Here is a 25,383-nt window from a genome sequence, read left to right as displayed (position 1 = left end):
CGAGCATATGAGACTAAAAATATTGCTATGGCAGTTTCTTGAAAATAGATTGTCATACTTTCTCTATTTAAAAGGAAAAATGGCCGGTCACCAATGCCTCCAACAGTACCTTTAAATCAGAGTCCATTTTAAATGGGCCACTTTGTATTTTCTAAGTTATTATCAAATGAGAATATCTATTCAATTATTACAAGCAAAACATTACAAAAGATATATTCCCAAATGTTTCAAAATAATTTGAGATGCCTATTAGAAGCTGTATAAATATTTTCTCTAATTTGCCAGCTGTTTAAAAAAAAACTCATGAATCTTCTTTCCTAAATGAAAGGGATAAATATGTAAAAATTATTTATGAAAAGCAGACATTTTTTAAATGCTTGATTCAAAATATTATGCCAAGCTTCCAGTTTAGAATGACTAGCAACTTCTGGCCAGGTGCAGTGGCTCACGCCTGTAATCACAGCACTTCGGGAGGCCAAGGTAGGCAGATCACCTGAGGTCAGGAGTTTGAGACCAGCCTGGCCAACATGGTGACACTCTTGCCTCTACCAAAAATACAAAAGTTAGCTGGGCGTGGTAGCAAGGCGCCTGTAATCCCAGCTACTCGGGAGGCTGAGACAGGGTAGTCACTTGAACCCGGGAGGCAGAGGTTGCAGTGAGCCGAGATTGCGCCACTGCACTCCAGCCTGGGCGACAGAGCAAGACTCTGCCTCAAAAAAACAAAAAAAAGAATGACTAGAAACTTCTGATTCAACGTTTCTTAACAGCTGCTATGATTTGAATGTTCCAAAAATTCATAGGTAAAACCTAATCCCCAACATGGTGGTATTAAGACGTGGAGTATCTGGGAAATTATTAGGTCGTAAGGACTCTGCCCTCATGAATGGCATTTGTGCCATTACAAAAGAGGTCCAAAGGAGCTTGTTTGTCCCTTCTGCCACGTGAGGACACATAGAAGGTGCCACTTATAAGGAAGAGGCCCTCACCAGACACACAATCTGCTGGCAACCTGACTCTTGGACTTCCCAGCCTCTAGGACTGTAAGAAATAAATTTCTGTTGTTCACAAATTACCCAGTCTAAGGCATTTTGTTATAACATCTTGAACAGGCCGGGGGCGGTGGCTCACACCTGTAATCCCAGAACATTGGGAGGCGGAGGCAGGTGGATCATAAGGTCGAGTTCAAAACCAGCCTGGCCAAGATGGTGAAACCCTATCTCTACTAAAAATACAAAAATTAGCCGGGTGTGGTGGCGCGTGCTTGCCTCAGGAGGCTGAGGCAGGAGAATCACTTGAACCCAGGAAGTGGAGGTTGCAGTGAGCTGAGATCGCACCACTGAAACTCCAACCTGGGCGACAGAGCAATGCTCTGTCTCAAAACAAACAAACAAACAAAAAACACATCTTGAATAGACTAAGCGAACATCTAACTAAAATACACATAAAAATAAGACAGAACAAAATGAAAACTCTCACCATAAAAACTATGATCGAAAAGTATCCTCAATTAATTCATTCAAATAATTTTATTGAATTGCTACTATGTGTTAGGTACTTATACGCACTAGTAAAAATTTTGATGGCAAATATCTCAATGCATAAGTACATAAATAAATACCTTAAAATACCATAAATTTTTTTTTATTTTCTCCTAGGTAGATACAATTTACTTACATCATAATTTATTAACATTTAGCCAATCTGCAATTTTTAGAAATCTCAGTTATTGTTAAATATTTTGCCCTTACAATGTCTGTAGCATATTTTATTTTCCAAAACTGGCTGCAACCAGCCAGGCATGGTTACTCACTCCTGTAATCCCAGCACTTTGGGAATCCAAGTTGGGGAGACTGCTTGAAGCCAAGAGTTCGAAACCAGCCTGGGCAGCATGGTGAGACCCCCATCTCTACAAATTTTTTTTTTTAATTAGCCAGGTGTGGTGGCATCTGCCTGTACTCCCAGCTACTCAGGAGGCTGACACAGAAGGATCTCTGGAACCCAACAGGTTGAGGCTGCAGTCAGCTACAGTTGTCAGCCTGGACAACAGAGTGAAACTCCATCTCAAAAAGCAAAAACAGAGAAAATTTTTGCAATCTACCCATCTGACAAAGGGCTAATATCCAGAATCTACAAAGAACTTAAACAAATTTACAAGAAAAAAACAACCCCATCAAAAAGTGGGCAAAGGATATGAACAGACACTTCTCAAAAGAAGACATTTATGCAGCCAACAGACATATGCAAAAATGCTCATCATCACTGGTCATCAGAGAAATGCAAATCAAAACCACAATAAGATACCATCTCACACCAGTTAGAATGGTGATCATTAAAAAGTCAGGAAACAACAGATGCTGGAGAGGATGTGGAGAAATACACCGTTGGTGGGTGTGTAAATCAGTTCAACCATTGTGGAAGACACTGTGGTGATTCCTCAAGGATCTAGAACTAGAAATACCATTTGACCCAGCAATCCCATTACTAGGCATATACTCAAAGGATTATAAATCATTCTACTATAAAGACACATGTGCACGTATGTTTATTGCAGCACTGTTCACAATAGCAAAGACTTGGAACCAACCCAAATGTCCATCAATGATAGACTGGATAAAGAAAACGTGGCACATATACACCATGGAATACTATGCAGCCATAAAAAGGATGAGTTCATGTCCTTTGCAGGGACATGGATGAAGCTGGAAACCATCATTCTCAGCAAACTATCACAAGGACAGAAAACCAAACACCACATGTTCTCACTCTTAGGTGGGAATTGAACAATGAGATCACATGGACACAGGGTGGGGAACATCACACACTGCGGCTGGTCGGAGGATGGGGGGCTGGGGGAGGGAGAGCATTAGGAGAAATACCTAATGTAAATGATGAGTTGGTGGGTGCAGCAAACCAACATGGCACATGTATACCTATGTAGCAAACCTGCATGTTGAGCACATGTACCCTAGAACTTAAAGAATAATTTTTTTAAAAAAGCAAAAATTTTAAAAAAATGGCTACAATAATATTTCTCACTCTACATACTCTTCTGTAATCTCACTGTCTTGGTCTGTTTTGTGTTGCTATGACAAAATATTATAGACTGGATAATTTATAATGAATAGAAATTTACTCATTCATAGTTCTGGAGGCTAAGAAGTTCAAGATTGAGGGGCCAGGCATCTGGCATGGGTCTTCTTGCTGCATCATCCCATAGTGGAAGGGCAAAGAGGGATAAGAGAGAGCAAGAGATAGAACTTGCAGCCTTAAGGCCTTTTATAATCAACATTAATGCATTCATTAGAGGTGGCTTCATGACCTAAACACCTCTCATTAGGCCCCACCTCCCAACACTACTGCATTTGGGATAAATTTTCTAATACATACTTATTTTATTTTTAAATTTCAGATTCAAGGGGTATATGTGTACCTTTTTTACATGGATATACTGCATAATGGTAAAGTTTGGGCTTCTAGTATACCCATCACCCAGGCAGCCTACATATGCTTTCTGGGGATCATATTTAAAGCATAGCAGTGACCTGACCCTATCCTATCAAGAAGTAGAGTCTAAGGCCAGGCCCAGTGGCTCATGCCTGTAATCCTAGCACTTTGGCAGGCTGAGCCAGGCAGAATACTTGAGCTCAGGAGTTTGAGTCCAGCCTGGGCAACATGGTGAAACCCCATCTCTACTAAAAACACAACAAAAATTAGCCGAATGTGGTGTCACATGCCTGGAGTCCCAGCTACTTGGGCGGCTGAGGTGGGAGGATCACTTGAGCCCAGGAAGTCGAGGCTGCAGTGAGCCAAGATAGCACCACTACATTCCAGCCTAGGTGACAAAAAAAAAAAAAAAAGGGAGAGTCTAATGTCTCTCCCGTAGAATCTGAACTGGCCTTAGTGACCTGCTTTAACAAATACATTGCAGCAGAAGTGATTTTGCAGATTCTGCCTCGGTCTCTTGGCATACTCATTCTCCAGTAAAGTGGGTATACGGTCAATAATCCCAGCTGAGGCAAGCTTTGAGTGAACTCAGCCCACGCATAACTCACTTCATTCAAACTTAAGTAAAGACTACAACTATCTACGTCTATGTGCTAAACACTGAAAAGGCTCTTGGAATCATCAGTCAAAAAGCAAAAAGTAGGCCAGGTATGATGACTCACACCTATAAAAAGAATCTCATCACTCTGGGAGGCTGAGGTGGGTGGATTGCTTGAGCTCAGGAGTTCGAGACCAGCCTGCGCAACATGGTGAAACTCTGTCTCTACCAAAAAAACACAAAAATTAGTTGAGTGTGGTGGTGCACACCTATAGTCCCAGCTGCTCAGGAGGCTGAGGCAGGAAAATCACTTGAGCCCAGGAGATTGAGGCTGCAGTGAGCTATGATCCAGCCACTGCACTCCAGCCTAGACAACTGAGCGAGACCCTGTCTCTAAAAAATAAGTAAATAATAAGAAATTGTTAAGATGTCTTTTACACCTACTACATCTTTGGGTTTATACTAAATGGCCATTAGGTAAAACAAAGCTTTAGTCCTTTACTTTATTAAAAATTTTTTAAAGGATTATAAAAATTATTAGCTTTGTTTGGCATACTCTGAATTTTAATTAACTTAAAACTTTTGTGAGAACTCTTTGCTTTATTAAATTTGGGTTAAAGGGAAAAAAAACTTCACAAATCATAAGGAAAGTTAAGCCTTCCCAATTTAATCATGTATAATAAAATGTGGTTAAAATAAATATACTTCAACATTTAAGTATCTTTCAGTTTAAAGAAAATATTAGGAGGCCGAAGTAGGCAGATCACCTGAGGTCAGGAGTTCGAGACCAGCCTGACCAACATGGTGAAACCCCATCTCTCTTAAAAATACAAAAAATTAGCGGGGTTTGGTGGTGGACACCTGTAATCCCAGCTACTTGGAAGGCTGAGGCAAGAGAATTGCTTGAATCCAGGAGGCGGAGGTTGCAGTGAGCCTAGATCATGCCATTGCACTCCAGCCTGGGAAACAAGAGAGAAACTTCGTCTCAAAAAAAAAAAAAAAAGAAAACATACATTCGAGTACAAAGACTGCCACAATAGCTATCTAAAAAAGGATTTTATTTCTAGGTTTCAGTAAACTTGGAATGGTGAAACTCATAATACACTTTATAGGATAAATGAAAGAAAGTCCTAGAGACTGTCAATGTCCTGTTTGTGAGATATTCTTACTTCTAGGATAATCAGTGACTACTCATAAAATTCATTATGTACTTTCTGCAATAGAAGATTCCACTCCCTTCCATTCTGATAATGCTGGTTAATATAATAAATCAACTAAAGCCTATAGTCCCATGATCCACAGGTGGTTTCCTCTTCTTCCTTACATTCATCTAAAGTTCCTGGCTATAAGCTAAAGATAGGAATTGAGCCTTGTGGAAGACTTATCAAAAGAACTTTTGTAAATGTTTGTATCATGCACCCATTACTGACACTACAGAGAATAAATTAATGATGCATACTGCCGACATCATTGCCATGGACAAACAGTGGGTGAGTCAAGATTTCCAGAACTGTTATGGTCCAGAAGCAGAAGATAAAATGAATAGACCATTTATGTCCAAGATAATCAGAACACAACCTCCCAGATGCCAGAAGCCACTGATGACTACAGACTTGCATGATTTTGTCCTTTATTCTCTTGGCATTTTCTTCTCTCTCCACTGTTGTAAGATTTTAGGCTGCTAACAGATAACTTTTCCTTACTGTTAGCACTATCAAGATGCTTATCCTTGGCAAAATATAAACCAAATATGGGACAGTTGCAAAGGTGAATGACCCATATCCAAATTAAAGGAAAAAAAATATATTTGGTTACCCAAAGGAAAATCCAAATAGATTATGGGATATATGGGACATTATTTTAAACTTTAATAATAACTGTCTGAGTTTCAGTGTGTTGCAGATGCCAAGTGTGTGATCTTTAGAGTCTTAAATGCTGCTGTGCAGCCACTGTCACACCAGCTGATTCAACAAATTATCATCTAAGAAAAAGAACATCGAGGCCATCCTGGCTAACATGGTGAAACCCCGTCCCTACTAAAAATACAAAAATTAGCCTGGCATGGTGGCGGGTGCCTGTAGTCCCAGCTACTCAGGAGGCTGAGGCAGGAGAATGGTGTGAACTCAGGAGGCGGAGCTTGCAGTGAGCCGAGATCGTGCCACCGCACTCCAGCCTGGGCAACAGAGCAAGACTCCGTCTCAAAAAAAAAAAAGAAAAAAGAAAAAAAAGAACAAAATGGCCTGGTGCCTGTAGAGGCCAAAATGTCTACCATCAAAGCTTTATAAACATTCACAACCCATCAAACAACAGTTTGAAATCTTGATTGATCACCTCCCCTAAATGGTAAATGTTCCAGTTTAGCGGACGAATGATCAGAAACAGAGATTAAAAATTGAAACAAAACTGAAATTACACTACAAATTGCTTGCAGATGCACAGAAAAGCACTTAGTACTTGCAAAACAGATAAACTGAACCAAACCAAACCGCAATGTACTGTGCATCACAGGCCATCTAAGCTCAAACCTTATTTTTTTTCTTTTTAAGAGACAGGGTCTCCCTCTGTCACCCAGGCTGGGGTGCAGTGGCATGATCATAGCTCACTGCAGTCTCCAACTCTTGAGTTCAAGTGATCCTCCCCCTCAGCCTCCCAAGTACCTAAGACTGCAGGTGTGTGCCACCACACTCAGTTAATTTTAATTTAAAAAAAATTATTTTAAAGACTGAGGTCTCACTAAGTTAAACAGGCTAGTCTCAAACTCCTGGCCTCAAGCGATCCTCCCATCCTAGACTCCCAATGCACTGGGATTAGAGGTGTGAGCCACTGTGCCCAGCCTCAAACCTTTATTAATATCAGCTCACTCATACCCATATGTTCTAGTACCACAAACTGATCTAACAGTAAATCCTCAGGGACTTATGTGTCCTAGAGGCAAAACTACTGGCTGTTCCAGCAACTCACTCAAATTACATATTCTAGCCAATCCCTGCCCAGACTACTACCTTTATCCTAACATTACTCTGTGACTAACAGCTCCTAAAATCCTGTATGTCCTCTTTCCTAACTCTATCCTTTTGAGAGGTCCCACAGCTCTTCTGATGTGTGTTATTCCTTCCTGCAGCAAGCTAAATCAGTGTAACTTATTTTTGACTACAGATGTTTTCTTGGTGGTCTTTGGTGGTGAGATTTAACAGTCCCATGGCAGGAAACTGGTGGCTGACAGTTAGGGATAGGAAGACTTTTTACCACATACCTTTTAAAATGTTATGCCATGTTATTCTACTATTTAGTTAAAAAATACATAGAATTAGACTTTAGAGATGTATATAATACTATCTTAAATTAATCGACCAACAGTAATATTACCAACATCCAATACTGCTGGAACTTACCCAGGAATCAGAGTGTTTTGGATATCAGCAGACAGGAAAATTCACCACCTGCTTCTACCATTCTAGAAAACCAGCCAGCAGTTAGGGGTGGTAATTAGCTTCATATCTAATGTAAACAAACTTTTATTATACTGTGTATTTATACTAAAAATCAAGTTTAAAAACCCCTTATCATTAAAAACAAACTTCATATGTGGAACTATGTTTGCTAAATATGGCTCACAAAGTGCTGTAAATAAAGTAAAGATTTTCAGCCGGGTGCGGTGGCTCACGCCTGTAATCCTAGCACTTTGGGAGGCCAAGGTGGGCGGATAACAAGGTCAGGAGTTCGTGACCAGCCTGGCCAATATGGTGAAATCCTGTTTCTATTAAAAACACAAAAATTAGCCGGGCATGGTGGTAGACACCTGTAGTTCCAGCTACTCGGGAGGCTAAGGCAGGAGAATCACTTGAACCTGGGAGGTGGAGGTTGCAGTGAGCCGAGATCACACCACTGCACTCCAGCCTGGGCAACTGAGCAAGACTCTATCTCAAAAAATAAATAAATAAAGTAAAGATTTTCTTTTTTCATTTTTAGAGACAGGGTCTCTCACTTTGTCACTCAGGCTGGATGGTGTGCAGCTGCTTGATCATGCCTCACGGTAGCCTGGAACTCCTCAAGCAATCCTCTCACCTCAGCTTCCAGAGTAGCTGGGACTTCAGACATGCACCATGACACCTGACTAATTTTTAAATTTTCTGTAGAGACAGGTGTCATCATGTTGCCCAGGCTGGTCTCAAACTCCTGGCTTCAAGCAGTTCTCCCACCTCAGCTTCCCAAAGTGCCAGGTTTACAGATGTGAGCCATTGCACCTGGACTAAAATAAAGGTTTTCATGCTATTTTTTAAAGTTTCGAAAGTTTTGGCCTGGGAATGGTGGCTCATGCTTGTAATCTCAATGCTACAGGGGGCCAAGATGGGAAAATCACTTGAGGACAGGAGTTTGAGACCAGCCTGGGCAACATAGCAAGACTCCACCTCAAAACACACACTCACACACAAAAAATTCTTTGAAATTTTCAAGCACAGAATTTACAAAAATAGAATAGGAAAGTATTATCCATGTAGTATCAAGTATTGATTGTAAACATTCTGCTAATCTTTCAAACTATCCTATCTTTATTTAAAGATTTTTATAAATCAAAGATAATATACACTTGAGGCAAAACAATTTTTTAAAAGAGCACAAAACAAAAAACAATAACCACCACAAAAACAAAACTCTTAGAATCTCACCAGCCAAAGACAACTACTGTTAAGATGTCAATATATATCTTAATATTTTAAATATGTAAATACATTATTTTATAATCAGTTATACTATATAGACAATCTTCTAATGTTTTCTTAATTTAGTAGTAAACTCCACTAATGCAGTATAGATATTTTCTCCCATTCTGTGGCTTGCCTCTTCATTTTCTTAAACATCTTTAGAAGAACAATTTTTCAAAAGTCCAATTGTCAGCGTTTATGGTTCATGCCTTCTATGACCTATCTAAGAAAATAGTCTACCCCAAAGTCACAAAGATTTTTCCTATATTTTCTTTTAGAAATTTATAAAAACTTCACCTCCCCAAGACCATACCTCCTAATACCATTACATTGGGGATTAGGATTTCAACATACAAATTCTGGGGGGTCACAAACATTCAGACAATAGCATTAAATAATCTCTTGTACTTCTTCTTAATACATATATCAAAGTAATGTGACATGAACTAATGAAAATAATCTCTGAGAGGTCACTAAAGTTTAAGTCCAACCAACAATGTAGGCATAACGTGACAAATAATACTCACATGCAAGATACTCTCTCATGAAAATGAAAGGATTTTACACAATTCTAGATAAACCACCTATAAGTTTATCTCTTTAAACACACACACACATAACAAAGTGATAATAATGAAGTGGTTATTAGTGGGAACCATGAATCTACTCTAATCTTACATACAAAATCATTCAAAAACTTCAGGACTTCAAATATTGTTAGTTACAAATTATAACACATATTTCACACATGCAATGCACTAAAGAAAAGTAAGAAATTTGCAGCTCTGTATTAAAAAGAGAATAGAGATTTAAAAAATAACAAATCACTAAAGTGGTCTGGGCACAGTGGCATGTGCCTGTAATTCCAGCTACTTGGGAGGTGTAGGTGGAGGCGGAAAGATCACTTGGGCCCAGGAGTTCCAGGCTGCAGTGAGCTATGACTGCACCACTATACTCCAGCCTGGGCAGCAGTGCTAGACTCTGTCTCAGAAAAAAAAAAAAAAATTACAAATGTATATTTCTGGTGTCAACTTCAATATGTAAAACACATAATGTCACGTGCTACTAACACTTCTTCATAACAATGAAACATTTTATTCATATCATTCTACTTATAGTTGCTGACTTCCTTAATTTGATTTAAAAGCAGCAAACTTTGAAGAAATTCACTGACCACAATTAACACTCTTTTCTCAATAATAAGAGGTAGGAAAGACTGTGTATAAAATCATCAACTCCTCTGGTTTCTCCAACACCAGTTGGGGAGATTTACAATTCAAATCTAATTATCCAGTGTCCTCCTTTGAAACACTGAAAGAGTGTACATTACCAACTGAAAAACAAAACATTCCATAACTAAATATATCTAAGTTTCTATAGGTAGCCTTCCTAAAACCCTAGCTAGTAGTGATATATATATATTTTTATTTTACTTTATTTATTTATTTATTTATTTTGAGACGGTGTCTCGCTCTGTTGCCCAGGCTGGAATGCAGTGGCATGATCTCGGCTCACTGCAACCTCTGCCTCTCAGGTTCAAGCAATTCTCCTGTCTCAGCCTCCCAAGTAGCTAGGATTACAGTTGAGAACCACCACGGCCAGCTAATTTTTGTATTCTTAGTAGAGACAGCGTTTCACCATGTTGGTCAGGCTGATCTCAAACTCCTGACCTCAAGCAATCCGCCTGCCTCGGCCTCCCAAAGTGCTGGGATTACAGGCGTGAGCCACCGAGCCCAGCTGATATTTGTTAATAGTGAAGTTCTAAAATTTGTATCAAAGAGCTAGAAGGATTCTTTGAGTAACATTTGAAAGTGCTAGGGAAAAAATACTAGAGCAGTAATTATATTCTAGTTAAATAACTAAATGTTTATCTGGTACCTACTACATGCTCACATTGTATGGGTAATGTGTGAAATATACAAGTTGTTTTTGTGTGGTTTTTTTTGTTTTGTTTTGTTTTTGGTGAGACAGAGATTTACTCTTGTTGCCCAGGCTGGAGTGCAATGGCACGATCTCGGCTCACGGCATCCTCTGCCTCCCAGGTTCAAGCGATTCTCCTGCCTCAGCCTCCTGAGTAGCTGGGATTACAGGCATGTGCCACCACGCCCGGCTAATTTTGTATTTTTAGTAGAGACGGGGTTTCACCGTGTTGCCCAGGCTGATCTCGAACTCCTGACCTCAGGTGATCTGCCCGCCTTGGCCTCCCAAAGTGCTGGGATTACAGGTGTAAGCCACTGCGCCCGGCCGAAATATACAAGTTTAACACATTTATTCTACCTTGAAGAATCATATGCTCTAGTTGAGTAGAATTCGCATAAAACAAGATATAAACACAGAATAGTTAAGCAGTATATTGTATGGTTCAGACTGTAAGTACGGAAGATTATAAAGGGGGAAATCAACGATAGCTACAGAAATCAATTAAGGGTATGAGAAAGTTGAGACTTGGGCTGGGTGCAGTGGCTCATGCCTGTAATTCCAGAACTTTGGGAGGATGAAGCAGATGGATCGCTTGAGGCCTGGAGTTCAAGAGCAGCCTGGCCAACATAGTGAAACCCTCCCTATCTCTACTAAAAAACACAAAAATTAGTCGGGCATGGTGGTGTGCACCTGTAGTCCCAGCTACTCCAGAGGCTGAGGCAGGAGAATCACTTGAACCCAGGAGGCGGAGGTTGCAGTGAGCAGAGATCCAGCCTGGGAAAAAAAATTCTTAAAAATAAATAAATAAATAAATGAAGATGGGACTTGGGCTGGGTCTTTCAGAAGTTCCAAAGCCACTTCCACACTTTTAGGTGTTTGTTACAGCAGCACTCTATTCTTGGTACCAAAATAAATAGAAGGTATACTAAAAGGAAGGAAGGAGAAAATTTCAGATATATATGTAATATGCTGTATATTTTTAACGAAATATTTCAATATTACAGAATATTGAGAGGGGAAGGGATGGAGGGGGAAGGAGGGAGGGAAGGAGGGAGGGAGGGGAAGGAAGGGAGGGAGGGAGGGGAAGGAAGGGGGGAAGGAAGGGAGGAAGGAGGGGAGGGAGGGAGGGAGGGAGAGAGGAAGGAAGGAAATAAATCACAGCTGAGAATCATTCTAAGCCTATGCATCCAAGAAGTCTTTCAGTGTTCCCAAATCTAGCTTTTTACCATGTGTCAGCTGCTTTCAGATTACCTGTATTTCATTAAAAATTATTTAACAATGCTTCCAAATCAGAAGCAAAAACCTTAATCAAACCAGGTTTGCACACGATTAAAAACAAAGGCAAACTATAAAACTGAGTTTCCCCTGGAGAAGGGGGACTGGTGTAGCTATACAGGGGAAGTAACTAAATCTTGTGGTTACGGTACTGTTGAGTACCCTCATTGTGCTGGTAGTTATGCTACCTATATGTGAAATTGTGTAAAGCTAAACACACATACACAGACAGGAATGCATGTATAACTGGTGAAATCTGAACAAGCTCTATGGACTGTACCAATGTCAATTTCCTGGTTTTGGTATACTACTGTGTGTGGTGGTGTGGGATACTGACACTGGCAAAGAGAGGGAAGGGAGTTAGGGGAGAGGTGTTTGGGACTTCCCTTTACATTTCTTTATTTACAACCTCCTGTGAATCTATAATTATCAAAATAAAAATTAAATAAATTTTGAAAAACTAAGTTCCTAAAGTACACTCAAGAAATTCTGCAACCTTTTCAAGATCAGATTCTGTATGCTACTACAATATACATTGACTACATAAACAATATGTATTTTCAGGTAAACACAAGTAAAATCTGATGTAGATATGCATAAATGAGAAACAGCCACATGGGTTGACCTGCGGTGAGTATGAAACATAAACCTTAAAGGTTATTGGCCTATAAGCTATTATTTTTAGATTATTGTGGTAGTCTTATCCTCATGGGACACTAGGATTTGCCTAAATAGCTATCTCTGTTCACTGCTTTCATTCCTATTTTAAGCCAGCAGTCCTGCCCTACTTTTTCAGACTCATTTCCTAATCTTCTCACCTGCCTTGCCAATCATGAACAAGCACTGCTAAATAAGTTACATTAAATATTATTACCAAAAGTATTATGTGCCTTTTCAACTGTTCCTCACCAGAACAAGTGACTTTAGTTCCATGATCTGATCAGCTTCTTTGAGATTATTCCTCTGGTCTTTGACAGTCACAGAACTCACTTTCAAAGTATTAGCTAAAAACTGGCCCTCCTAGAACCAACTAAGTAATAACAGTCACAGAACTCACTTTCAAAGTATTAGCTAAAAACTGGCCCTCCTAGAACCAACTAAGTAATAACCACCACCAGTCACAGTCAACAGAAACAATAACTTCTATAGTGGCATATGTTTTCCATAAAGCAGTGCAAAGTAGTTAAAAATAACCAACTTGCTTCCATGGAGAAACCCACCAACTATCTTTATTACTCCAGCCATTCATTAAAATCACTCTATTTTAAACTTCCACAAAGCCTTAGGTCACAAGAAAAAAACGTACGTAGGCACACACATAAAAAAACACAAAAGTCTTACCTCTTCAGGCCACTAGTCACAGTCAGATTAAACATTAAAGGATTATCAATTTATAGATCAAGGGAACAAACATTTCACACCAGGTATTGTCTACAATTTAGTCACCTGCTCCTTTTGCAGTGGGATTAGTCATAGGTCACTACATAGTTCTAAATTTCTGTGACATTTTTGAGAGGCTATTATATGCTACACCGCATGAGTACTTTTCAAGCAGTATTTAACCCTTCTAAGCATAACCAGAAATGTGCTCCATGTAATAGAAACTCATCAAATATTTATGAATACATCACTTCCAAAATTCTATCTATACTATAGAAAAGGAAAATTTCATCATTTTTCTTCTTAAGCATTTTAGGTTTAAATCCTTTCTTTTTTTTTTTTTTTTTTTGAGATGGAGTCTCACTCTGTCGCCCAGGCTGGAGTGCAGTGGCGCAATCTCGGCTCACTGCAAGCTCCGCCTCCCGGGTTCATGCCATTCTCCTGCCTTAGCCTCCCAAGTAGCTGGGACTACAGGCGTCCACCACCACGCCTGGCTAATTTTTTGTATTTTTAGTAGAGATGGGGTTTCACCGTGGTCTCAATCTCCTGAACTCATGATCCACCCGCCTTGGCCTCCCAAAGTGCTGGGATTACAGGCGTGAGCCACCGCGCCTGGCCTTAAATCCTTTCAATATCTAAGACTAAAGTTAGAAAACAGTCATGTGCCACATAGCAATATTTCAGTCTACAAGACTATATATATATGACAGAGATCCTGTAAGATTATAATGGAGCTGAAAAGTTTCTATCACCTAGTGATGTTTTCACCTGTCTTAACATCACGGCATAAGGCACTACTACTCACATTTGTGGTACTGCTGGTGTAAACAAACCTACTGCACTGCCAGTCATATAACGATAACAAATATGTTACTGGCTTATACATTCACTATACCACCCTTTTAATCATTACTTTAGAGTATACTCCTTCTACTTATTCAAAAAACAAAAACAACAAAAAAAAGGTAACTGTAAAACAGCCCCAGACAGGTCCTTCAGGAGGTATTCCATGAGAAGGCATTGTTGTCATAGGAGGTGACTGCTCCATGCCTGTTAATTCCCCTGAAGACCTTCCAGTGGGACAGGAGGTGGAGGTAGAAGACAGTGACATTGATCATCCTGACTCTCTGGAGGCCTCAGCTAATGTATGTGGTGTGTGTTCATTTTTAACAAAAACGTTTTAAAAATAAGAAATGTCTGAAATCGTAAAAGCTTATAAGAATAAGGATATGAAAGAAAATATGTACAGCTATATGTGTTTGTGTTTTAAGCTAAGTATGAGTACAAGAGTTAAAAAGTTTAAAAATTTTTAAGTTTATAAAGTAAAAGTTACAGTAAGCTAAGGCTAATTTACTATTGAAGAAAAATATTTTATAAATTTAGCATAGCCTAAGTGTGCAGTGTTTGTAAAGCCTGCGGTGTTGTACAGTAATGCCCTAGGCCTTCACATTCACTCACCACATACTCCCTGACTTACCCAGAGCAATGTCCAGTCCTGCAAGCCCTATTCATGTTAAGTGCCCTCCACAGGTGGACCATTTTTTATCTTTAATACTGTACTTTTACTGTACCTTTTCTAGGTTTAGATATGTTTAGATACCCAAAGACTTACTGTTGTGTTACAGTTGCCTACAGTATTAAATAGAGTAACATGCTGCACATGTTTGTAGATTAGGAGCAATAGGCTATATACCATACAGCCTAGGTGTGTAACATCTAGGTTTGTAGATATATATAACATCTAGGTTTGTATAAGTATGGTTAACTCAAACAACATGGGTTTGAACTGCACTGGTTCACTTATATGCAAATGTTTTCAACCAAACACAGGCTGCAAAACCCCATCCTGCAAATACAGAGGGCCAACTTTTTGAATACTCAGGCTCCACAGGGCCAACTTCTGGACTTGAATATTCAGGGATTTTGGTATATGTGGGGGTCCTGGAACTAAGCTCTCACATATACCAAGGGATAACTGTACACTGTACAATGTTTGCATAATGATGAAATCGCCTAAGGATGCATTTGTCAGAACTCCGAATTATTAAGCAACTATGTAAGCGTGACTATATAAAATACAGTACTCTTAAATCTTCATTTCACATGTCACTTAAAGTAAAATAGATCTGCTGTCAAATCTCGCCAAGATCCAAGATTGATTTATTTTTTAAATAATAGCTAACATTTATTAACCACCCACTATGGGCATTATGCTAAGCACTTTACATACAATATGGGATGTAATCTTTAAATTCTGAGGTAGGCACTATCTCCCAGTTTACACCTGTGGCAAGGAAAATAAATAACAAAGCTCAAAGGCCACACGGCTGGTAATCAGCAGAGTCTGTACTCTTTCTTACACTGTCATCCATAAAATAAGCTTCTTATGCTTGCACATACTTAAATATTTACTAAGCACCTAAGCGTGTGTTAAGCACTGCATTCAGCATTAAGGATACAGTGGTTGCCCTTAAAGAGAGGAGTTTATTGTGAAGAAAGGACAAGAAAATATTTAAAGCGATTTGCAAAGCAATGAGATTGTTTATGGGAGCTCATAGGAGACAGTAATTCTTATGATGATGATGATGATAGCGATGGCGGCAGCAGCACCTAACATAACACATATGGAGCACTCACTATGTGCTTGCCACTGCAAGTTTCATTATCCCTCTTCTACACATAAAGAAATGCAGGTAAAACAAGTGTAAGTGATTTATCCAAGGTCATGCATCACTAAAAGAATTTGAGCTGGGCATAGTAGCACATGCCTGTAGTCCCAGGCATGAGGATGAAGCAAGAGAATCACTTGAGCCCAGGAGTTTGAGGCTGCAGTGAGCTATGATGGGGCCACTGCACTTCAGCTGGCTAACAGAGCAAGACTCCATCTCCTTGAAAAAAAAAAACAAACAGCAATTTGAATCCAGGTATGTCTGACTGAAGCCCATGTTCTCAAACCATTACTCTCCACAGCTTCTTAGCAGAGAAGAAAAAGCTTCTCAGAAGTCCCCTTGGCTAAATCTTGAAAAACAAACAGGAGCTGGTCAAGCTGAGGGACAAGATTCTACGCAGGGCCAGGCACAGTGGCTCATGCCTGTAATCCCAGCTCTCTGGGAGGTGGGAGGAACACTTGAGGCCAGGAGTTTGAGGCCAGGCTGGGCAACATAGCAAGACCCTGTCACTACAAAAAAGTAATAAAAATAAAACATTTAGCCAGACATGGCAGCACACGCCTGTAGTCCCAGCTACTCGGAGGGATGAGGCAGGACGATCAATTGAGGCCAGGAGTTTGTTTGAGGCCACAGTGAGCATTGATCGCATTACTGCACTCCAGCCTAGACAACAGAGTGAGGCCTTATCTCTAAAAATGTTAAAAAAAAAAAAAAACCATTATGCACAGAAGCAAAGAGCCCATTCACAGATATAAAACATTCTAGGACGACAAGTATGACTTCTTATTCAAAGTGCTTAGGACCAGAAGCATTTCAATTTCAGATTGTTTCAGATTTGGGAATATTTGCATATACATAATGAGATGTGTTGGGAATGGAACCCAAGTCCAAACACAAAATTCATTTATGTTTCATATACACAGAATGTGAAGATAATTTTATAAATATTTTTAATAATTTTGTGCACAAAATAAATTTGCGTACACTGAATTAGAAAGCAAATGTGTCACTACCCCTAGCCACCTACGTGGTCAATCTGTGGTTGCCTGGACATCACCATCATGCTGCGCATGTAAAAGATATATCACAACCGAAGGGGGCTGGGAGGGTCTTTTTCCCTTGGGGACACTGAAAAAACTTTGGGTTATGTCCCCAGGTTTTGATTACAACCCATCACATGAGGTCAGGAAAGAAAGTGTCCACTTGTGGTGTCATCTGGCACTCAAAAAGCTTCAGATTTTGGAGAATGTCAGATTTTGGATTAGGAACACTCAACCTGTAGTATTAAAGTAGGCTGGGGGCCGGACACAGTGGCTCACGCCTGTAATCCCAGCACTTTGGGAGGCCGAGGAGGGCAGATCACCTGAGGTCAGAAGTTTGAGACCAGCCTGGCCAACATGGTGAAACCCCATCACTACTAAAAATACAAAAACTAGCTGGGCGTGGTGGCATGCACCTGTAATCCCAGCTACTCGGGAGGCTGGGGCAGGAGAATCACTTGAACCTGGGAGGCGGAGGTTGCAGTGAGCCAAGATGGCGCCACTGCACTCCAGCCTGGGAGACAGAGTGAGACTCTGTCTCAAAAATAAATAAATGGGCCGGGCGCGGTGGCTCACGCCTGTAATCCCAGCACTTTGGGAGGCCGTGGTGGGCAGATCATGAGCTCAGGAAATCAAGACCATCTTGGCTAACACGGTGAAACCCCATCTCTATTAAAAAAAAAAAAAAAAAATTAGCCGGGCGTGGTGGCGGGTGGCTGTAGTCCCAGCTACTCAGGAGGCTGAGGCAGGAGAATGAATCCGGAGGCGGAGCTTTCAGTGAGCCGTGGTGGCGCCACTGCACTCTAGCCTGGGTGACAGAGTGAGACTCCGTCTCAAAAAGTAAATAAATAAATAAAGTAGGTTGGGGATGAGGGTTGTGAAATGAGGAGGAAGAAATGGAACACAAGCCTAGAGAGGTTTAGCATGCAGGGTACTGCCCATCAACAAAGAGTTTATCCCACAGGCAGGAAGTGCTCATGAAGGATTTTGAGCACAAGAATGACCCTTGATATTGTTCACAGATCACGATGACAGCGTGGACAGACTACATAGTCTCAGCAAGAGGCTCCTGCAATGGCACAAGCAAAAGGTGTGAGAATAGGATGAAGTAGAGGATATGTACAAACCAAAGGTTCACAGCATTTAGTCTGGTGGGACTGGACATGCAGTAAAATGGAGAAGAAAGAGTCTGGCCTGATTCCCAGGCTGGTCATCTGAATCAGTGACTAAATGGGTGAGTGGTGCAATTAACAGGGATGAAAAATACACTTAGAAAATCCTTTTTTTCTCCTCTAGTCATTAGTGTTAATATTTACTTTATCCCACTACCACCCTTTTTTTCACTTCAGTCTCTTCAATAAAATTAAAAACATAGCTATTCCACTTTCCACATCATCTGTCTGGGTAATATTTGGATTTTCTATGATTTCAGAATAGGTTTATAAGTCTATTTGTTTTGGGTTTTTAAAACATGGTCATCACAGCCGGGCGCAGTGGCTCATGCCTGTAATCCCAGCACTTTGGGAGCCCAAGGCGGGCAGATCACAAGGTCAGGAGTTCAAGACCAGCCTGACCAACATGGTGAAACCCCTTCTCTACTAAAAATACAAAAAAAAATTAGCTGGGTGTGGTGGCGCACACCTGTAATCCCAGCTACTCAGGAGGCTGAGGCAGGATAATCACTTGAACCCGGGAGACAGAGGTTGCAGTGAGCCGAGATTGCGTCACTGCATTCCAGCCCAGGCGACAGCGAGACTCTGTCTCAAAAAAAAAAAAAAAAGAAAAGAAAAGAAAAAAAATAACAGTCATCAAAATAGTCTTGCTGTCCCATTAATGAAATTGATGTCAACTGCTCCACCAGTTTTCAACTATCCCTCTTCTTTTTCTTCATTTTATGTCTTTCAGTTCTCTGGCCCTTCTAGTTTGCCCATCTTCTCTCTACTTCTTAGTTAAGTACCTTTTCTTTCTCCATACTGACTTCTGTATGTTTTTCTAACCCCCATCATGCAGCTGAAACCACTACTTTTTCTGCTAAACAAGCTGCCTCCACTTCACATCAGCTATAATATTCTTTAAGGCTCATTTTCTTCTTTTCAGCTTTCCCCCATTAAGACACTATGGAATCCTCAAATATGATGACAGCCTTTCCTAAACCTAGCTGTAGCTGTTCTGAGGCATTTCCTTTTTTTTTTTTTTTTTTTTTTGAGATGGGGTCTCAGTCACCCAGGCTGGAGTGTGGTGCTATCTTGGCCCACTGCAACCTGCAACCTCCACCTCCTGGCTCAGGTGATCCTCCCACCTCAGCCTCCCAAGTAGCTGGGTCCACAGGTGCAGGCCACCACACCTGGCTAATTTTTTATATTTTTTGTAGACACGGGGTTTCACCATGTTGCCAGGCTAGTCTCGAATTCCTGAGCTCAAGTGATCCAGCCGCCTAGGCCTCCCAAAGTACTGGGATTACAGGCATGAGCCACTGCGCCCAGCCAAGCCATTTCTTCATTGTACTTTTTTTCTCCCTAACTTTTTTTCTTTTTTAAATAGAGATGGGTGCTCGCTGTGTCACCCAAGCTGGAACACAGTAGTGCAATCATAGTTCACTGAAGCCTTGGAACTCCTGGCCTCAAGCAATCCTCCCGCTTCAGCCTCCCAAGCAGCTGGGACTATAGGTGAGAGCCACCATGCCTGGCTGTCCCCAACTTTACATTTTGAAAAACTGAAATCTATTTAAAAAGTGAAAGAATCATAAAATGAACACCCATATGCTCCTACCTAGATTCACCATAGTAAATGTTTTGCCACTTTCACTTTTTTCTCTACAAATGATTTTTTTTTGAACAATTTAAAAGCAAATTGCAAACATCACGACATTTCAACATAAATACTTCATCAGGTATTGCCTAAAAATAAGATCATTTTCCTATATAACCATAATACCATATAGTCACATTCAAGACATTTAACAATGATATAGGCCAGGCACGGTGGCTCACACCTGTAATCCCAGCACTTTGGGAGGCTGAGGTGGGCAGATCACCTGAGGTTGGGAGCTCGAGACCAGCCTGACCAATACGGAGAAACCTCGTCTCTACTAAAAATATAAAATTAGCCCGGTGCGGTGGTGCATGCCTGTAATCCCAGCTACTCGGGAGGCTGAGGCAGGAGAATCGCTTGAACCCGGCAGGCAGAGGTTGCGGTGAGCCGAGATCACACTATTGCATTCCAGCCTGGGCAACAAGAGCGAAACTCCATCTCAAAAAAAAAAAAAAACAAAAAAAAGGTATAATATCATCTAATATATACACCATATTCAAATTTTCCCAGTTATCCCCAAAATGTCCTCTATGGTTTTTTGTTTTCTTAATCCAGGCTTGACACTGTACTTGACTGTCATTTCTCTTTCAACTTCTTTCATCTAGAACAGTCTTCCTGCCCTTTTTGTTTCGTTTTGTTTTCACCACTTTGAAATTTCTAGAGTTCAGGCCAACTGTCTTGTAGAAAGTCCCACAAACTGGATTTGTCTGATTGTCTACTATAACTAAGCTCAGCTTAAATTAAACACCTTTAGCAAGAATGTTACATAGGTAATTACTGAATGAATTCTTCAAACATTTCTCAGTGTTTGTTCATTTAGAATTTCAGTCTCTTGGGCTGACATTGTCTAGACACTGCAAAAAAACCTTCATGAACTGTTAGCAATTAGTAAATCTAGTAATGATCATCAAAGAAATACATTATCTTGTCCAGCCATCCAGTATATCTTTCTGTGCCCAATTTAAAGATCCTGGTTACCAAGTTAAACCCTCTTCAAACAACAAACGAAGACTCAAGAAATTAAAAGACTTCAGGATAATCTAAAGTGCCAACAAAACAAAATTGAATATGGGGAACTAAAAGTTCTCTCTACATTCATCTGGATAACCAGATAGAATATAAAGATAACTAAGAAAGATACCACTTAGGTTAGGCTGAAAGTTTTAGGCCTCAGTTTTGAAATGTAAAATGCTGCTAAATTTTAACATTAAGACTATAAAAGGCAGGGCACAGTGGCTCACACCGTAATCCCAGCACTTTGGGAGACAAAGGCTAGAGGATCGCTTGAGCCCAGGAGTTCAAGACCAGCCTCAACAACAGGGCGAAACTCCATCTCTATAAAAAATACAAAAATTAGGCCAGGCGCGGTGGCTCACGCCTGTAATCCCAGCACTTTGGGAGGCCGAGACGGGCGGATCACGAGGTCAGGAGACCGAGACCATCCTGGCTAACACAGTGAAACCCCGTCTCTACTAAAAATACAAAAAAAAATTAGCCGGGCGTGGTGGCAGGTGCCTGTAGTCCCAGCTACTCAGAAGGCTGAGGCAGGAGAATGGCATGAACCCGGGAGGCAGAGCTTGCAGTGAGCCGAGATTGCGCCACTGCACTCCAGCCTGGACGACAGAGCGAGACTCTGTCACAAAAAAAAAAAAAAAAAAAAATTAGTTGGACACGGTGGCATATGCTATGCCTGTGGTTCCAACTACTCGGGAGGCTGAGGTGGATCACCTGAGCCCAGGAAGCTGAAGCTGCAGTGAGCCATGATCGCGCCACTGTACTCCAGCCTGGGCAACAGAGCGAGACCCTGTCCCCCACCAAAAAAAACTATAAAGGGGCATTATAGTCTAGTAATGATTGCACCAAAGGATGGTAATGATTCTAAGACATCCCTTTATTCCCATTAGTCATTTAGCAATTAAGTAGCAGCAAAGTTCCAAAATGACTACAAATCCCAGAATTAAATGAATAATTTTGTCTCTAACAGAGATATGTCTAAAAATCAGCTTTTTTTTTTTTTTTTTTTTTTTTTTTTTGAGACAGAGTCTTGCTCTGTCACCCAGACTAGAGTGCAGTGGCGCAATCTCAGTTCACTGCAACTTCCGCCTCCCAGATTCAAGCGATTCTCCTGCCTCAGCCTCCTAAGTAGCTGGGACTACAGGTGTGCACCACCATGCCTAGCTAATTTTTGTATTTTTAATAGGAACTGGGTTTCGCCACGTTGGCCGGACCTCAGGTGATCCACCCACCTCGGCTTCCCAAAGTACTGGGATTATAGGCATGAGCCACCACGCCTGGCCTAAAAATTAGCTTTTTCCAAAAATGTTACCTTAATAGAAAGACATTCAATTCCTAGTATCAAATACTGCTTAGGAAAAGGTCTTTAATTAATTATTTCACTTTAAGTAATGAGTCCTTAGCATTTTTCTCTCAGAGTCCCTTGTTTTTTTCACTTTACAGTAAGATGTGATTAGTATGTTACTTTACAAATATGACGTTAGACGCCAGAATAATGGTTACAAGTGTCATATTTTCCCCACTGTTGCCCATTTAGGGATGGAAAGCAGTGACTGAACTTGAACTGATGCTTGTTTCTGGGATTCTGGTAATCTATTTATTTTGGTTGAGTGGTTACATGGGTATGTGGGTGCTAAATTTGTAAAAACTCACTAAGCTGTACATTTATAATTTGTACATTTTCCCATATACACTCCAGTAAAAGTTATGGTACACTAAAAATTACGTAAGGCAAAAAAAATTTTTAATCCCATTTTAAAATGCAATAAAAGAGAGAAAGCTTAATTATCAAATGTCAGACCATAAATAAAGCTTTGATCATAACCAATAACATATAGGTAAGAAAGAATACTTTATCCTTGCTCAAAAAAAAAAAATTAAGTGTTTAAATTAAGATGCCCTTTCAGAGGTTCCAGATTTCTACTCAGATGTATGAATCTCGATTAGCACTGATTTTGAATGTTTCAAAAGTTTGGCAGCTTGTTAATCACAATGGTAAACGAAGCATAAATTAAACAAATACTGTTGACAAATCCAGAAGATATCAACTTTAAAACGTATTCACATTGAAAATTTACACTTGAAAATGTTTCTTCTGGGTTGGTATTGTATCAAGTGACTAATGTGTCCCCACTGAAAATATAAAGAACCAAAATATTAATATAAGCACTTTGAAACCATTTCCATGCTGATTGAAACCATTATGGAAATATTTAGGTAAAATTACAATATTTATGTTAAAATAATATGAAATATTTGCATAACAAAAGCTTTAATATGTGTGATCCATTTTCCTTTGAATTCAAAATATACCTGCAGATGGAAACACACAAAGGTATTAAAAGCAGTTATTTCTGCTGGGAAGGAATATGAAGTCTTTCTTTTCTTCCCTTTCTGATTTTCAAATTGTATAAGTAGCAGGATTAAGCTTATATTTAAGAGAAAAAATTTTAAACCCTCGGTAAATCCATTATGGATATAAAAAAGGGAGAGTGGGGGGAGAGCTGTGGAAAGAAATGAAGTATAGGTACCAGAGATTGAAATCAGGTTTAGGGTATATTTGTGGAAATAGCAATTTTTGTCCACACTAATATTAAAATATTTTAAGAAAGCCATAAGCACCATATTTCCAGTGCCACGATATTAAAGAAACAGTAGCCTGCCATGTGTGGTAAAAATGGTACAGTACTCTGTGAATACACAATATATTTGAATTCTAAGAGAAAGGGAGAAATGTATCAGCACCTTACTAAAAAGAAATCTGACTTTTCTGTTAAACCCCATCTGGCCATCAAGTAACAAAATAAGACAATGGATTCTCTATATTTGTCATGTAATTCCTACTGAAATTTCCTTGTTGCTTCTGAAAAGATTCATTCCAGGGAAATAAACTGCTTTTATAAAAATCACTGTCAAAGAAAAAACATGTCCTTAAACAGGAAAAGGAACTTGGAAACTAGAAAAAAAAATAAAGCAGACAGAATATCACAATTTAATCATTTGGATTCCTAGTTCTCTGGCTCAGATACCAGTCATGGTGCCCCAGTGCATATAAACTGCTCTAAAGGCTCACAGAAATGCTACTTTTAAAGCAAAGAAGAAATGAATGAGCAACCTACTAGGGCTCATTGCAGATGGCACTCAATAAACATTTAATGAATGAGTAAAATCATAAGAAGGTTTAAACATAAAATAAACACCTTCAACAGATAGAGAAGAAATCTGCTGCCTAGGGAGTACCAGACAGAACTGTGCTGATCTCTTCACATTGTTACCGACGAGATTTCACCCACATATCCATTATGCTGTAGAATAGGTATTCACCTGACTAGGAATAGTTTTGTAGCTTATAATTTCACATACTTTCTGATATTTTCAAATGTTAATGATATCTCTACTAACCACTTCTGTAGTAAGCGATCTATTACCAACCTATTATCACGTCTCAAAGAACTACCTTAACTTGACCTTTTCACATGCTTTATGTCACTTGCATGACCCAGGCTTGACAGGGAAGGTATTATTAACCCTATTTTACAGATGAGTTTTTTTTTTTTTTTTTTTTTTTGGCTTGAGACTGAGTTTCACTCTTGTCGCCCAGGCTACAGTACAGTGGCACAATCTTGGCTCACTATAGCCTCTGCCTCCTGGGTTCAAGTGATTCCCCTGCCTCAGCCTCCCAAGTAGCTGGCATTACAGGTGTGAGCCACCACACCCAGCCACATCCTTCAATTTAAGAAAGCTGCTATTTAAAGGACACCTAAAATACAAACCTCTCCCACATACCCACTCTTCTCCAAAATTTGCTCAAACAGAACAATTAGGTACACTTTAAAGTTAACAGGAAATGACAGAAACAAAAATAGCTGGGGTGTGGTATCACCTCTGAAAAAGCTTTCAAGCTGTGAATAAATGCAGACAGCTGTGACTAAACAAGATAGCATCAGACCAGGGTTTAGTACCCGTTACAATGGACCTTAGCTATGCACATGTGACACCTCATTTTCTTCAACTATTTCAAACTCTGGAAAACCCTGAAAAAAGCACCATAAGTCATCATGAAGCCACAAATGCTGTGGTCAAGCTCTTATGCCGAAGTTTTTATATAGGAGAGAAATCCATACATTCTAAGGACCTGAAATTATTTCTATTTCATTTATTTAAGAGCAGTCTTAAAAGTACACAATATTCGGTAATTAATTTTGGTAAAGAACAAATTTGCATCCTGCAGGATATGATGACAGTGTTTATTTAATAATAAGCATGCGTAGCAATAAACCAGCCCCTGCATTTTTTTTTTTTTTTTTTTTTAGAGAGAGTTTCACTCTGTTGCCCAGACTGGAATGCAGTGGCACCATTTTGGCTCACTGCAACCTCCGCCTCCCGGGTTCAAGCAATTCTCCTGCCTCAGACTCCCAAGTAGCTGGGATTACAGTGCCCGCCACCATGCCCAGCTAATTTTTGTATGTTTAGTAGAGATGGAGTTTCGCCATGTTGGCCAGGCTGGTTTCGAACTCCTGACCTCAGTG

At 40.0% G+C, this 25,383-nt stretch overlaps 1 protein-coding gene across 32 annotated transcripts in view; it reads right to left on the bottom strand.

Annotated features, from left to right (window-relative positions):
• PPP3CC (protein phosphatase 3 catalytic subunit gamma) overlaps nucleotides 1-25,383 on the bottom strand; it is a 101,149-nt gene that overhangs the window by 72,566 nt on the left and 3,200 nt on the right. For 6 of the 32 annotated variants that reach the window (XR_010159437.1, XM_054657300.2, XM_054657301.2 and 3 more), the window contains exon 1: nucleotides 1,811-3,835. The exons of 25 other annotated variants lie outside the window; for them this stretch is intronic. Coding sequence is in view for 5 of the 7 variants with exons in the window: in XM_054657300.2 (XP_054513275.2) it covers nucleotides 1,811-1,904 (94 nt within the window). In the remaining 2 variants the exon portion in view is untranslated. Of the gene's footprint in view, nucleotides 1-1,810; nucleotides 3,836-25,383 lie in introns of those variants that run through there. One more of the 32 variants, XM_063816941.1, reaches the window with a different exon arrangement.

The sequence above is a fragment of the Pan troglodytes genome, chromosome 7, assembly GCF_028858775.2.
Source record: "Pan troglodytes isolate AG18354 chromosome 7, NHGRI_mPanTro3-v2.0_pri, whole genome shotgun sequence".
Classification (NCBI taxonomy): domain Eukaryota; kingdom Metazoa; phylum Chordata; class Mammalia; order Primates; family Hominidae; genus Pan; species Pan troglodytes.
This window is presented reverse-complemented; position numbering and strand designations above follow the sequence as displayed.